This window comes from Suillus clintonianus (genome assembly GCF_016758775.1).
Source record: "Suillus clintonianus strain FC179 chromosome Unknown DEU56scaffold_80, whole genome shotgun sequence".
In the NCBI taxonomy this organism is placed as follows: Eukaryota; Fungi; Basidiomycota; class Agaricomycetes; order Boletales; family Suillaceae; genus Suillus; species Suillus clintonianus.
The window spans coordinates 156,744-170,622 of record NW_024539304.1 but is presented as its reverse complement, the minus strand read 5'-3'; the positions used below and the strand labels follow the sequence as shown (position 1 = coordinate 170,622).

Here is a 13,879-nt window from a genome sequence, read left to right as displayed (position 1 = left end):
ATACTACTTGAACCATGGTCCGTGTTTGTCACCCTAACCGGCTTATCATTCTAGGTAACGGTCAAACAAGATGATATAGACTATGTCCGCCGTCTCTATGTGAACCCTGATCATCCGGTCTTCGATTTGGTTCCCCGACCCCTCAACAACTTCATTCAAGGCTGTTATGAAGACCTAGGCCGTCCTCCAATCACTCGCCAGTCCGTGTGGACGATCTACTTAGATTTGTATGATTCGATGCAGCGCTCTGTGCAGGTGCCAGCCATTGTCAGGTCTCTTACAGCGGGCACTGACCCAGACGAAGAGCCTTTGCCTCTCCTCGAAAACCAAAACGACCTTTTTTTTCATGAGGATACTGATGGTGCTTACTATATGGGTGGCATTCATGGCGGACAAGGTCTAGGTACGTTTTCTCAGTTTGAATAAAGTTTGTGCTAAATTACCGCACATTAGATGCATCTGATCATCACCGGCTGGATGAACTGGCTGAGTTGGACGAACCAGGCGCACACTTACTGCCTACAGCTCCAATCATAGAGGAGGAGGCATTAGTTATTGCAGGATTCTCTGATGAGGAGGACAATGATGAAACATTTGATTGGTGACTACTTACTGTACTACGAGTTTGTCGTTTTGGGTTACTGTTTTTGTTGTCCAGTTGAATGACACTTGGCCGCACTTGTTCACATATTTATTAGAAGAAACAAAGCTGCCAGAGGTGCACGGAGTCCCTGCATCACACCTGCCTAATATGAGTGTGGTCACGCTATGTAACGGAGCGCGGCAGTCCTGTCTTCCATAAACCCAAGTTATAGAAATCATTGACAACGACCAGACGGATTTCCCATATCTCAAAAGATAATATAAAACTCGAAAGTGATTTCAATGAATTTTCAACATTTCTACTAAGTATTTGTGAACCCTTACGAACACGTGAGTACTGTCGAAAACAACGTGCGAATTTGTTCGAGGTAGTCGTGTTGGCCGACGACCACACAGTGTTCTCCCAGTCTTCGATGGGACCGACAACGAGCTCGCCTGTCTTAGATCGTTTGACATCCGCCTGTTGCTATTCTGTCACCTGACAGTGAATGTGCAAGACACACATTGCTGCTCCATCTTGATTGGGCCCACCTCGATTTCTCTGCTTTCTGCTTTTCGAACGAAGATTGTTCCATCATTGGACCCACTTGCAATATTGTTTCCACTGGGAGACCACGACAGTGACCGCATGTTCCAACTACGATCTATCCGTCGGTCTTCCATCGTTGAACGCTTCTGTCTTCCCTCCCACACACAGTTTTCTTTCCGTCCAGTAAAAGTGCCATTGCGCATATCCTTCCGCCCTCGCCTGTCCATGGTTCTCTAACGAGAAATACCGTGTCACTTGCGCATCGTGCCGTCCAATGAATCACTTACGTTGTGAACCTCATTATTCGATCATGGCCTGTCCGTGTGCTCTGAATCGAAAGCGACCACGCTCGAAATACTGGAGGGTTGGTTCAAGTACAGAACCTTCTTCTCCTCACACTTTGCGCCCTGGAGCTTCGAGCACACCATCTGAGTCACGGACTTCTTCTTCTCCCCAATCCTTGACCCCGACACATGGTCGCCCTGGAAGAATATGTGCCCCAGATTGTCTCGGCGCTCTATACCCGTTTTTCCATCCTTTCGTCCTTTCATCACCCCTTAGGCCCTCTCAGCGCCCCCTCTGATTATCATCCTTCTGTTAGCTTGGAGTGGAGTTGACGAATTACTGTAACCCATGCTACTGTATGCGAATGAAAAACACACATGGTTTCTAATGCATGCGCTTGAGATCAGTGATCTTCTGAGGTGAAGTCGACACCTTCTCGAGGCACCGGGCTCAGGGATCCAAAAATTGTTTTAAAGATCGACTTGCTACGCTTGTATCCCCAAAGTCTCGAGGACAATCAAGAAAGTTAGTAAATCGAGGGTACTTACCTTTCTCCAGGACCTGGGTTGCGATAGTCTTTCGCCTCTTGTCCAGAATGTGTCTTTTGTCGCTAATTTGTTGGCGTTTGAAACTGGGGTGGGCTTACTCACGCTGATAACCTATGCCCCCTTGAGCTTCTTGGCGAGGAAGCAGACTCGTAACGATGCCACACCTGGACCCAGCGGGCACTGAGGGGCGAACGGGATGGAACATTAGCAACACCTGCAGCCACAACCCAGCGGGAGACTGAGCTACCCAGTGCCGAGCATCCTCGGTTTCAAAAGCAGTGCCCACGTCTCACGCACCGAGCCATCCACTAGGTCCCAACCATGGGCGACAGCGACCACCGATGCCCTGAAGATGGCGCGATGTCAGCAGTAGGCCAGACGATAAAAGTAGAACATACCCACTCATCTCGCGCCCAAACTTACGGAGCCACAAGAGTATCGAGTTGATGTCGGCCGGGGTGCCTAAGCCCACGGTGCAGGTCAGTGCAACAGACCAAGATGATGCTGAAGAGGCGAGGAGGGTGGAGAGAAGTCGACAACCTGAGAGCTCCCCACCAAAGTCACCTCCATACAACCCTCGAGTGCAATAAAAGCAGCTACGCCCATTGAGCACCCTATATCCCACAAGGGACACATGTCATGACTTCCCTATCCGTCTCCTTTGACGAAGAGGAGAATGCATGTTCTCGACGTGCGAAGAAGCTCCGTATGATGGAACCTTCGTGGTCGCTCCTTGCATTGCCAGATCCTCATGCATGACAGCCCCTTTCCCTATTGGCAGCCTCGCAAATTCAATTTACAACTTCTCGTTCCGTGCACAAGGATCTGACTAAGAAACGCCAGTCAGGGCTTCCAAATGAAATCAACAGCGTCTTCGCCCCGCTGACTGGGACTTGAGTCTGCGAACGTAAATGCGAAAGATATAGTAATGGCCTAGAGTTGGCCTAGGTCTGACTCAACACCTTGTCCTGTCTCTTTCAATGCTCTTCGAAACAAATAACTTAAATACATATTACACAGCATATGTGCCAATACCCATGTTTCCTTGAAATCCACTCTGCAACTACAAATAAATAAGTACCACGACGAAACTTGTAAATGAAGAAAAAATACAATTCTCCTGCTCCCTGCAGAGCACCAGACCACCGTTAACTTCATCGAGCATCTCCCATGCTACACGCTACTGCCAGTCGATATATGCACGCGCTCTTGGAAAGCGATCGAGGTCATGGCTGTTGCTGCATCAGAGTCAGCCACGAGCCGAGCGTTATATTCTCGAACGCTTAGGACGAGGCGTGGTCCCAACACAAAGGACTGTATGGGTCCCAAAATCTGACCAACACCAATTAAAATCTGATTTTCCAGGGAAAATGGGTTCTATAGAAATGATGAACCGCGGTCGCATGCAGAGGTCAGTGAAAGATTGACATACCGTCAAGAGTGTTGGAGACAAATTAACAATGAGGCTGAAGCAAGACACGGCAACATAACTAGCACGTTCAATCATTTAGCGGAAAAGGGAACCACATTCACAATATGAGCTCACCTCGCAAAGTAAAACACGTGGGATTTTATCAACACCGTGAAACAGTCGCCCATAATCCCTCCTGCCGAATACTGTCGCAGTTCACGGAAGTGTTTTACAGCAATCCAGACTGCGAGACACAGCGTGAGGACCTCCCAGACAGTGCCGAGTATCCAAGTAATGGAAAACAGAAGTGGGGCATTGTCCCCATTGCCAATCGTGCACGAATATGTGCCAGAGAGAATGAGTTCCTCTTGCATTCATCAATGAGCGCCATGCACGCTTTTCATTCACAATTAAGCGTACCTCCTGAAGTTTGCGTCGTTTCCATTGCCATGACCACTAAGTCGACAATGTTGACAGCCAAACACACGACGACGAGAAATATCAGGATCCTTGTGGATCGTTGATACATGGCATGTAACCGAGTGATCATGATGACTGCAACATGTTTCGGTCAATTCAATATCATAGGTCTTGCAAACGCACAACTCACCACACAGCATTGGAAATGCCACAACATTCGTCCAATCCCACACGAGGTACAGAATCCGGCCTGAGAAATCCGGTAAGTGATGGGCCTTTGGTGAATCACACAATACAAACAAACCCACATCTGTAGCAGTCATGATAGTAAACAAAGAAGCTGGTCAAGAATGACACTCACCCCTACAGGGTATCGCGGTTAACTGAATGGGACTAGCAGGCACTGGCATCGGTGCAGAAGACTCACTGCATCTGTCAACAAGATTGTTGGAAGATCGACTGTATGCAACTGGTCATAAAAAACAAACACGGCGAATGCAAGAAGACATACCCAGTATGTTCAGGCTGAGTGTGAGAGATAGCAGATCAGCACGACACCAATTGTTTGGCTTTCTGAACATACATGACAAATAACAATCCAAGATAGCGCAGCTAGGATATTGTCAAGCCAGCACAAATTCACAGCAGGCAAGCCACGTACACTCAGATAGAGAATGGTCATCAGGGACCAATGTTGTCTCTGTCGCAAATCAATATTGTTCTTCTGGCGTGGAACCGTGCTCACCCAGACCAGTTCAACCTACAAACAAATCTTAGTGAGATGGCTGCTCCGGTCATAGCATCAGCATACCTCTTGCCCGAACGTAAGGGCTGGAAATACATGTAGAAAATCAGCAATTCTCTGATGTTATCATGCTCACCCCAATCATACACCACTGCAACACCAGCGGCAACTGGAAAACCACAATCAAGGTCAGATCGATTCATCAGCGCCGAAATGTGACTGCTCTTCACGAACCTTCAAAATAGCTCCCAATACGCCCAGAGTTGATGAGTGGCCAATAACTAGGGTCGTCTGAGATCAGGGTCATGCTGTTAGAGGATGGATGCGAGGGAGGGGGAACGTGGTGGACATACAACGATGATATTCGTGCTAGATATACCACCATCCAGTGCTTGTATGACCGACATGAGATCGAGGGATGATATAGATATCCGTTCCTGTCAATGGAAATGATATCATGAAGTGATGCATCAGGACTTGAATAGCATACCGGTGATGCGAAAGTTATTGGATACTAAAAATTCGATCCCACAGGTCACCGCACCAATGGCAGAATCAGTTAGTGTTGGTGCGGCACTGTCTTCCCTTCTATCGGAGTCGTTCACTACAGGTACTAGTAGATCTCTGATATCGTTTATTTCCATTCTAATAGCCAGTGTTGTCAACATGTACAGGGAACAAATAATGATTTAAAGATGCGAGACTCAACGTACGTAGAACAAGTTGGTCATAACACATTTGCAAAGGCGGAACTTGAACACCGCAAAAGATGAAAGAACATATACATAGAAATGTTCGTGATTTCATCACCTTGTTTCCAATACTATTCTCACATGCTGTCATGGTGGGTGCAGAATTTTCGATTTGCACCGTGGAGTTGGTGGAGTGGTGACAGGCAGCCAGAGACATCATAGTTGAGATTCCGTGATTGATATCTGATGTAGATACAACACCATCTCCAGCTTAAGATAGTGACATGGTGGAAAGAAGAGTGGGAAGCACCGTTAATGACTGCATGAATCCTGACTTGTTCTTCAACCTAGCCGCTGGCAGCGCGCACCTTCAACACTTAACCCAATGAAATCCGATGCAAAACGTACCACACTAAATCCATCATGGTCGATGCTGATTGGAGTGACGGAGTCGAGTTCTTCATCCGTTGTTTGTAGTGTAGCCTGCCAGGTACGGAATGCTGTCGAATCTCGTGCGAGCCAATTACTACCACGACGCCCGGGACTACTAAACACCGCCTAACGATCAAGATTTGAGAGCGCAGAGCCTCCAGATCACGCAGGAAGCTTTGTCGAAAAACCGTGATCCGACGGTGGCCTGTCTTTGAAGCGCAAAGTGTGATCCCGCCTCTGTGATTCGAACTCCGACCCCGGCCACGATCAGAGAACGCAGAGCCTCCAGATCACGCGGTTCCGAAAGCTTTGTCGTTTTCTTGACCGCATTTCCTAACGCGACTTTTTTTTACAGTGTCAAATTTAAACACCCTGGGATTCGTTCACTCTTCAACGACTCGAGAAACACTGTACACTTGTCGGTTCAATCCTTACCTGTGTTGTCAGTCCATAAAGTCGTCATCACGTCCACAATTTGACATCAGCAGATTTTCAACTTCTACACTAATGCTGGTGCTGATGCTTGCATGTCTGTTCCTGGGTGCGTCGGTGTGACCGTTGGAACTACACTGACTGTTTGTTTTTCTAGCTATATTTGGTGTGCGATGTTGCCATTTTACTCCTTCACAGTATTCAATAAGATGGTGGCGGGTCATATGGACTCAGGAATGTCTTTCTCGCTCATCACGCCGTCACAGCCTTCACGGTATAATTTTACATAGTGTGCATAGCACTACAGTCACAATTGCAAAACTATTTGCATTCGTATCTCCCCTTTGAACAAAAATAAAGAACGGGCGCCTCTACATGCACTAACCACCCCAAAAAATCATTCTTGTTTCTCGCCATCAACCCACATATCAACCTTTCATCATGGAAAGTGACATAATTATAACCTGCCATCTGACTACACTCAAGACACGGCATGCGGTAGTACCACACGATATCTTTATGTGCCTCACCGTTCAGCAGCTGAATGTTGAAGTTATTTGCTACCCTCTATTTTCAATGTTAGTCTAACGTATGACATCAATGGGATGGGAAAGCCCACCTTGTGAAGACAAGTACTCTGCACCCGCATCAGACGGCCTGAGAAGCTCAACGCGAACATCAGAGAACCGAGTCTATCAGTGAATTCAAGAGTCCTTGAGATTGTAACCGTGTGAACTATATAAGAATATAATTCCGCTCCTCCCATATATCTCTATCTATACTAGAGTCATAGTCTCCGTTGCCGTCTTGACCAAGGCAAAGTGTAGATTTTTGAAGGTGCGGTGAATACCTTGGACCGCCTCAACAAGTTCTGCTCGACTTAAGTTATGCTGTTCGTTGGTGTATAGGAAGCTCGGTAATATTTGAGGTAACATGGATACAGATGATTCAGATAGCACGACTGTCCTACATGATGCTAACACTCTTCTGCAGCTGCAGTATGTGCAAAAAGCTGCGATTCGGTCTTGACACTACTCGTCGTACACTATAGCTGCTGGGCTCCTATAATGGATTAAGGCGACGAAGTTAAAATTAATCATAAGACTGTGAGTTGGGCTCACCGCATTTCAATTCCCTTTGCAACGTTCTCGATCAGCTAGGAAGTAAATCAATAAAAACGAGTCGCGAACCTTTTCCTTCCAACTGATCTGCGCTTTCAGTTCTGTGTGGCCAAATAAAATGACGACGTCAAATTCAATCTTATAATACTCTGATTGATTTATAGCTGATCTTTGAGGACGGAGTGTTCGGGATAGCTCGCGGAGGTCGGCATGAATTGTGCATAGCGTGGAAAATGAGGCTGAATTGAATAAAGTCAGCATGGGTGCTCGAACTGGGAGTTATTAATAGTACACCGTTCAACGTCTAACCACCGCGGCTCCTGGAGGGCACCCTTGTAGCACATGATATCCGTGCTATGACTTTCGCATGCAGCGAGTGACGTTGGTGTAATATAGAAAGGCTTTCGGAATTCACAAAGCTCAGATACTTGAGTTCCCTATAAGACAGATTAATATGTACCAAATGAGTGAACCTCTTTCACCTTCAGCAAAATACTCTGAAAAACACTGGGGACACGCAGCGAACCGGTGATATCGGCGAATATGGTGTGTTGCCGGGCCTGGTGTTCAGGATCTTGAAAATCGTACTGACTGTGGCATTCAACGCCATACGTGGCGCGTGCGACTCGAGAGGACACTAGGTGGTCAATGTAGAACGAAACGGCCCCATCAGCAACAGCCTTGTTTCTGCGGTTACGTGATGAGTAAAAGTAGTCACGTCAATATTCGAGGGCTTACACATGGGCATCAGGGCGACAAAAGCGGATGCCTAGAGGGATAAAATATTCCTGGAGTTTTGCAAACAGCCAGTCGCTGGCAGCGAAACCGCCAACCAACCAAACCAACTCCACGACAATGTCACAATCTGCCTAGTATGTTGAGCGAAATATAATGCTCACATTGATTGGAGTCGACGCCACACGTCTCTGCTGCTCAAAAGCCTCGATGATAGCTTCAATGGATGGTTCAAACAAATCCGCGACGTCCTGGCTGTATTACAATAAACATGAGTGACATGAGGAATGCATCCTAGAGAATATGGACGAACCCGGCCAATTTCAATTGCCCTGATCGAATGCCGTACGTCAGATCCTTGTCACGGATGGTGCCAAACTTGATGTAAGACGGTTCATCAGGATTACGGAACCGAAGCTTTGTGCTCGCGTCGAAGATTCTCGTCATTTGCTTGATGATATCAGGGTTGGAGTAGTTCGAACCTGAAAGTTTCTCTGGGCAACCACATGACCATGAGTTTTCGGTTACGTGCATGACTGATTGATTCACTGACCTTGTAAGAGAGTATGAGCGCGACGGGTAACAAAGACTGAGCCCTGCAGGCAACCTGCGTAGACTTCAGCATGGAGACAAGTTAACGATGCAGGAAAGCGGGATTCACATTCAGCTGGGGCAATCTCCTCGAACGAAGTCGGAGATAACTTCATCGAGTAGGCGCTGAGATCGATAGTTCCGCCTCCGGCATCAACAACAATGACTCCCTGGCTGTCGGATTGATCTTCCTCCTCGTCTGAGTAATCTGATACATCTATAGGGGTTTTAGAGAATATATCCGATGCAATCACGTTGGTAACACAGAAATGAAGACTCGCTTCGCCCTCAGTCAAGAGGTGCACATGAGATTGCTCCTCCTTAGATGAAATGAGACCAGCGATCTCGACAGCGCGTCTAATCTGTTGTTGTTGTTGGCCTTCCCACCCGTTCGGATGTGTGAGCACGAACTCAATGGAGTTCTCGACCGAACTCCAGGAATTCAAATGTGATTCCTGAATGTAAGTTCGAGCACATTGGAAGAGGTAGCGCATGAAATCGGCGAGGACTTCTACTGCGGATTTGCCTCGTGGGAGAGGTGGTATATCATCCTCCCGTATATGAGACGATGCCAGATGCTTAGCGCGAAGATGAAGTTTCCACCTGAACGAGATCAATATATAGCCCACACTTTATCCTCGACGATATACATACCATTCAAGTTTCACCCATCCCTCGTCTTCTGCCTGTTCGATGATATTCTGTCGTAGAGCCTCAGCACCCACGGCGCGGACGTCTCCCTGAAGATCATAGTAGAGAATTGATGGTATTTTGGAGTCACCTCCGACATGCTCTTGCGCAGGATATCTGCAATCCCACCATGAGCAAGAGACATGGTGGTTGAGTTGGCTACTGACCTTGCAACTCCTCGAATTACAGGCACTTCCCCTGGGTCCAGCATACAATACGAGACTCCACTGAACGTGGTCCCGACATCAAATGCAAGCACTAGCTTTCGCGTTAAGCCCTTGTACGGTTCCCGTGGAAGCATAGTAGTAATCTGGAGCTTGGAAGTTCGCGTTCTGGAATCTGGTTGAAGTTTATATGCAAAGGGCATGCAGCGCAGCAGCTGCTTCATAGTTCAAATGTCACATACCAAGGTTGGAGGTGCAGATCAAGGCGTGTGTGACTCATGTGGCGATTGATTGTGCCAAGATAGAGTGGCAAACGCATGTCGCGCATCTCCTAAGTTCTGAACAGGGCAGATCTTCTAAACCGGAGCCCTATGCCCAATTTCACGTACAATTCACTGTGAAATTTATCTGAGTTCAGATATCATGTGTGTGAGCGGCTTCGCAGTTCGAAGCCTCGTGCAGCCCTGTGTACCGTGATGCAGACATATCGGCACTTCGTGTCACCCGCATTGCCAAAAGTTAGCCTGGGGTACGCGGCCTGTTCGAGAGAAGAGAAGTTAGACCATCAAAGATCCACGAGTCCTCGACTACTGGAGACAGAAATCTAGAGGGCTCAAACATAATTTGGAATGCTGAGGAAGGCGAGCAGGTCAAGTACTCTTGGGGGACACATCAGACATGAGTAGCGCTGATACTTTCGGAATTCGAATGTCGAACATGTTGCTTACTAACAGTTGGAATGAAGTGTCAACGAGATACCGTTGGACTGGGCATGGGCTGCAAGGGAAAGCCAACTTGAAGCTTGAAGGCGGGAGGCGATGTTCTAGAATATATTCTATCACAACTGTAACAAACCTGGACTCCAGCCACTGCGCCTCCAGGACCCCTGGCACACCAACGGAGGGACTGCTCCAGACTGCCCTGGTGCCCATACAAAAATAACATGTTACAACCAAGCAAGAGAGTAAGCGAAAATCGCGTATCCAAAGAAATTGCACATAGATGGAGATACAGGACAGGAAGTGACAGAAAAAGTTACATCACGAGGCAGCAGGCTGAGCAGCGGAGACAGCCGGACGAGTGCGACGTGGGATGCACCAGAGTGCGAGGCAAAAATTGCCCCAGCAACCATAGTCTTCTTCTTGAGGTTGTTGTGTTGCCGTCTGTACCTGATGGTGAGATTGTGGCTGTGGCGTCGGGTGTGGCTGCGCCACAGGCTGAGCTGTCGATGAGGACGATTGACTAGCCTGAGCATCATTCTTCGCAGGGGGGCGCGCTATGTAGACCCTCTCCAGATTCAGTTAAGTACATAGCAGAACAAGGGACATGTGATACACTGCTTACCTTTGTTTTTCTTCCGGCAGAGACTGTTACGGGCTGCGGGCTCGTGTGACTGCGCTTTGGGCGTTGTTGCAGCCCAATGGACCCACTTGCTGTCAGGCGATGTCGAGAAGGGATGAGGAGGTTCCAGAGGCGGCGAGCAGAGGATGGGTAGAGACCCTGGAAACGACGAGATGGACCAGATGGTGCAGAAGGACGATATGGCTGGGACGACTACAAGTTCTCATCATCAATACTGATGCCCTTTGTACGCAACAAAGGACGAGAATTACCTGGAAAAAGTCGCTGTATGGATCATCTCCCCCCTCCTCTGTGAGAAATTGTGTAGCATCGGCCTGCAATAGTTTTGTGAGCAAGAGAAGGGGCGTGGTTCAATGCAAGGTACTGACTTCAAGGCAAGACGGTGGTGGTGCCTGAGATCGGGATTGCTAATGTGCAGCTTGTCACCTTGAAGTATGGTTGTGATAGCACGTACCGGAAGCTCCGGGGCTATCTCATTCACCATCCACAAAGTGACTTTGTTGTCGTATCCGCCATATGCGATGTATCTCCCATCCTGAGAGAATGATACACACAGAAGGGTTTTTCTATCATCCTGGCTGAACGGCTGGCTGAATTGTTGACTGAATGGCTGGCCGAGTGGTTGTGGTTGACGGAATAGTGGATCCCATAGCTTTGCAATACTGTCGTCGTCCGCACACGCCAGCAGATTTTGTTTGGGTGAAAGTGCGACGGAATCCAGGTTGTGGAAGCGATGGCGTTCGGTAAGGGAGTTGTCATCCTCAAGGTCGAACGGCTGGTCGATTGGCTGAATAGACATACCTCCACAGCTCATGCACACCTGTGCATTGTGTGTATGTGAAAGTGCGACGGAATACAGGTCATATGTGTGCTCGAGGCGACAGTGTTCTGCGATCGTGTTGTAATCCTCCTGGCTGCATGGCTGGCCGGGTGATAGATAGGATTCAATCTCTTCTGTGTCCCATAGCTGTGCAACGCCCGAATCGCCGACACAGGCCAATACATTGTGTTTGGGTGAAAGGGCGGCAGAAATTACCAAATTATCATGCTGGAGTTGGAAGTGAGGAAGTTCTATGCCTGCGTTATTAATGTCGAAAACACGTGTGAAATTGCTCAAGGGGGCATAAAGTTTTGCGCTGTCCTGCGACCACACCAGCGTAGACGACACCACATAAGACCCTTCGTTGACGGGGCTGGCAACGAGCTCGCCTGTTTTTGTGTCCCAGATACAAATCGTGCTTGTCCCGCCTGATGCGATTCTGTCACCCGAAGGTGAATACACAAGAGCGCCCACTTTGCCACACTCCATCTTGATTGGGCCCACCTCGATGTCTCCGCTATTTGCCTTTCGAATTAAGATTGTTCCATCATTGGACCCGCTTGCAATATGGTCTCCGATAGGAGACCACGACAGTGACCTTACTCCCCCGTTGTGACCTGTCCAAACGCCTTCAATCATCGTTCCGTCGGTCTTCCATCGCTGAACGCTTCCGTCTTCCCTCCCACATGCAATTATCTCTCCGTCCGGTGAAAGTGCCATTGCCCATATGGTTCCGCCCTCACTTTTCCAGGGTTCCCCGACAAGAAGTCCTGTGTCGCAGTTCCACTTGCGCATCGTGCCGTCCCACGAACCACTCACGATGTGGACGTTGTCATGCAAGAAGACGAAATCCTGGACAGCATTCTGATGGCCCTCAAATTGGTGCTTTGGAATTGGCATCGCAGGGGATTCAGAATCAGAAGACATAGCTTCCTCAATGACAGTCGGCGTCGCGGGAGACATAGCTCGTTACGGTAAGCTATCTGTGATCTGACACTGTTTATAATCGAAAACGAGGGGAACCATTGATCAGTACTTACTGAATTCCACGAGACAGCGCTAATACATAGTCAAGCCGGAGCACCGTGCTTATTTATGGTGCACATCACCTAGCCACCGCCACCTTTGTACAACATTTATAATACACGCAGACATGCTTCAAAATCTTATTCTTCTGACAGAAACACTCTAAACGAGCATAAGAGTAAATCTACCTAGGTCGACAACGAATGGACGACGGAACCGGGTTCGGACGAAACAAGAGTATTGGTGATATACACAGGGGGGACCATCGGAATGTTCGTTTGTCCAGGAGGTTACCCGAGCCTTATTTCCTCACTGACACGATCCGGAGCTAAAACGCTTCCATGACTCGGACTTTTCAACTGAAGTCCTATCCCACATTTCCAAAGACTGTCTCTGCAAATCCAGTGACTTGTCGCCCCCATCAAACTAACAAGCTCCGTTATTGTTGACCAGGCTCGGTGTGTGGTAGTACCAACAGTTTCGTGTGTCACTTATGGTCCCGTTCAAGCGGATCGCAAGGACATCCACTCTAGTTGGAATTCAGGTGCCACGAGTATACCCACTCGACCCTGCGGCTATAAAACATTCTTCACCATTACATCAATCTCATCTCATCTCGTCATAGCAGGAGTGGGATACATTAACATGATTCCCGGACGGGCGACACTGGCAATATCAAAGCCATTGCCATTAATCCTCCTGGTACACTCGCCGCTTCCGCATCTGAAGGAAATGATGTTCGTTTTCTCCCGCCTCCCCTTTTCTCCGACCTACAGAAGGCCGCTGAAGAAGGTCCTGTCATTATCGTCAATGCAGGCCAGTAGTATGGCTGTGACGCCTTGATTATCTTCAGTGTACAAGATCCTGTCCACATTCCACCCGATATCGCGCAGACCGAAGTCTCCGACTTTTCCTCCGAGCTTCAGTCCCTCGCAGAGCAATTTGGTGCTTTTGATTGTCAAAGCAAGCTTGTCAGCATCCTCTGCGAGCTTTGGGATCATGTTGTCGACCTAGTGGTCCAAGTACTTGGGGAATCTGGAGTTCATCGTGGCTCGCGTGTTTGGTGGTGTCCCACTGCTGAGTTCACGCTTCTTTCTCTACCTGCAGCAGGACCGTACGTTAAGAACAGTGACAAAGTTTCTCACTTCACATCTCCTCTCACACTCCCACTTTGGCGACACTCATTCGAGTCAGGGCTTCCAAATGAAATCATTAGTGTCTTCACCTCGCTAATTCGGCCTGGGGACTTGGGTCTGAGAGCATTAATGCGAGA

At 48.3% G+C, this 13,879-nt stretch overlaps 4 protein-coding genes across 4 annotated transcripts; 1 reads left to right on the top strand and 3 right to left on the bottom strand.

Annotated features, from left to right (window-relative positions):
* Positions 1-54: 54 nt before the first annotated feature.
* Positions 55-605, top strand: DEU56DRAFT_758990 (uncharacterized protein; the record flags this gene model as incomplete). Its single annotated transcript, XM_041350278.1, has 2 exons — positions 55-403; positions 454-605. Coding segments are annotated over 2 exons (501 nt in total), but the record flags the coding sequence as incomplete, so codon positions are not given.
* A 2,385-nt stretch (positions 606-2,990) lies between these two features.
* On the bottom strand, positions 2,991-4,848 carry DEU56DRAFT_983018 (uncharacterized protein; the record flags this gene model as incomplete). The annotated part of the gene is made up of 14 exons (XM_041359927.1): positions 2,991-3,028; positions 3,079-3,342; positions 3,398-3,455; positions 3,512-3,743; positions 3,797-3,931; positions 3,987-4,046; positions 4,101-4,106; positions 4,158-4,255; positions 4,308-4,321; positions 4,380-4,496; positions 4,542-4,556; positions 4,608-4,627; positions 4,678-4,710; positions 4,776-4,848. 13 exons carry the CDS (start codon positions 4,846-4,848, stop codon positions 3,139-3,141), a joined length of 1,065 nt encoding a protein of 354 aa, XP_041204930.1. The 3' UTR covers positions 2,991-3,028; positions 3,079-3,138.
* A 2,149-nt stretch (positions 4,849-6,997) lies between these two features.
* On the bottom strand, positions 6,998-9,823 carry DEU56DRAFT_557062 (uncharacterized protein). Its single transcript, XM_041346796.1, has 13 exons — positions 9,641-9,823; positions 9,402-9,573; positions 9,199-9,351; positions 8,615-9,147; positions 8,507-8,560; positions 8,267-8,447; positions 8,118-8,208; positions 7,957-8,063; positions 7,701-7,905; positions 7,511-7,655; positions 7,288-7,457; positions 7,219-7,232; positions 6,998-7,159 (listed from the first exon to the last, which is right to left on the bottom strand). Exons 2-13 carry the CDS (start codon positions 9,533-9,535, stop codon positions 7,129-7,131), a joined length of 1,818 nt encoding a protein of 605 aa, XP_041204929.1. The 5' UTR covers positions 9,536-9,573; positions 9,641-9,823; the 3' UTR covers positions 6,998-7,128.
* Positions 9,824-10,208: 385 nt separating this feature from the next.
* Positions 10,209-11,834, bottom strand: DEU56DRAFT_823053 (uncharacterized protein). Its single transcript, XM_041354179.1, has 5 exons — positions 11,215-11,834; positions 11,129-11,152; positions 11,012-11,074; positions 10,743-10,952; positions 10,209-10,687 (listed from the first exon to the last, which is right to left on the bottom strand). The coding sequence occupies exons 1-5, from the start codon at positions 11,572-11,574 to the stop codon at positions 10,439-10,441; spliced, it is 906 nt and encodes a 301-aa protein (XP_041204928.1). The 5' UTR covers positions 11,575-11,834; the 3' UTR covers positions 10,209-10,438.
* Between the last annotated feature and the right edge of the window lie 2,045 nt (positions 11,835-13,879).

Coding starts and splice junctions, on each gene's coding strand:
- DEU56DRAFT_557062 (XM_041346796.1), bottom strand. CDS start 9,535: ATGCTTCCACGGGAACCGTACAAGGGCTTAACGCGAAAGCTAGTGCTT. Junction 9,352..9,401: donor GTAATTCGAGGAGTTGCAAG/GTCAGTAGCCAA, acceptor GTGGGATTGCAG/ATATCCTGCGCAAGAGCATG. Junction 9,148..9,198: donor GGATGGGTGAAACTTGAATG/GTATGTATATCG, acceptor GATCTCGTTCAG/GTGGAAACTTCATCTTCGCG.
- DEU56DRAFT_823053 (XM_041354179.1), bottom strand. CDS start 11,574: ATGAGCTGTGGAGGTATGTCTATTCAGCCAATCGACCAGCCGTTCGAC. Junction 11,075..11,128: donor CACCACCGTCTTGCCTTGAA/GTCAGTACCTTG, acceptor AAACTATTGCAG/GCCGATGCTACACAATTTCT. Junction 10,688..10,742: donor CTGCCGGAAGAAAAACAAAG/GTAAGCAGTGTA, acceptor CTGAATCTGGAG/AGGGTCTACATAGCGCGCCC.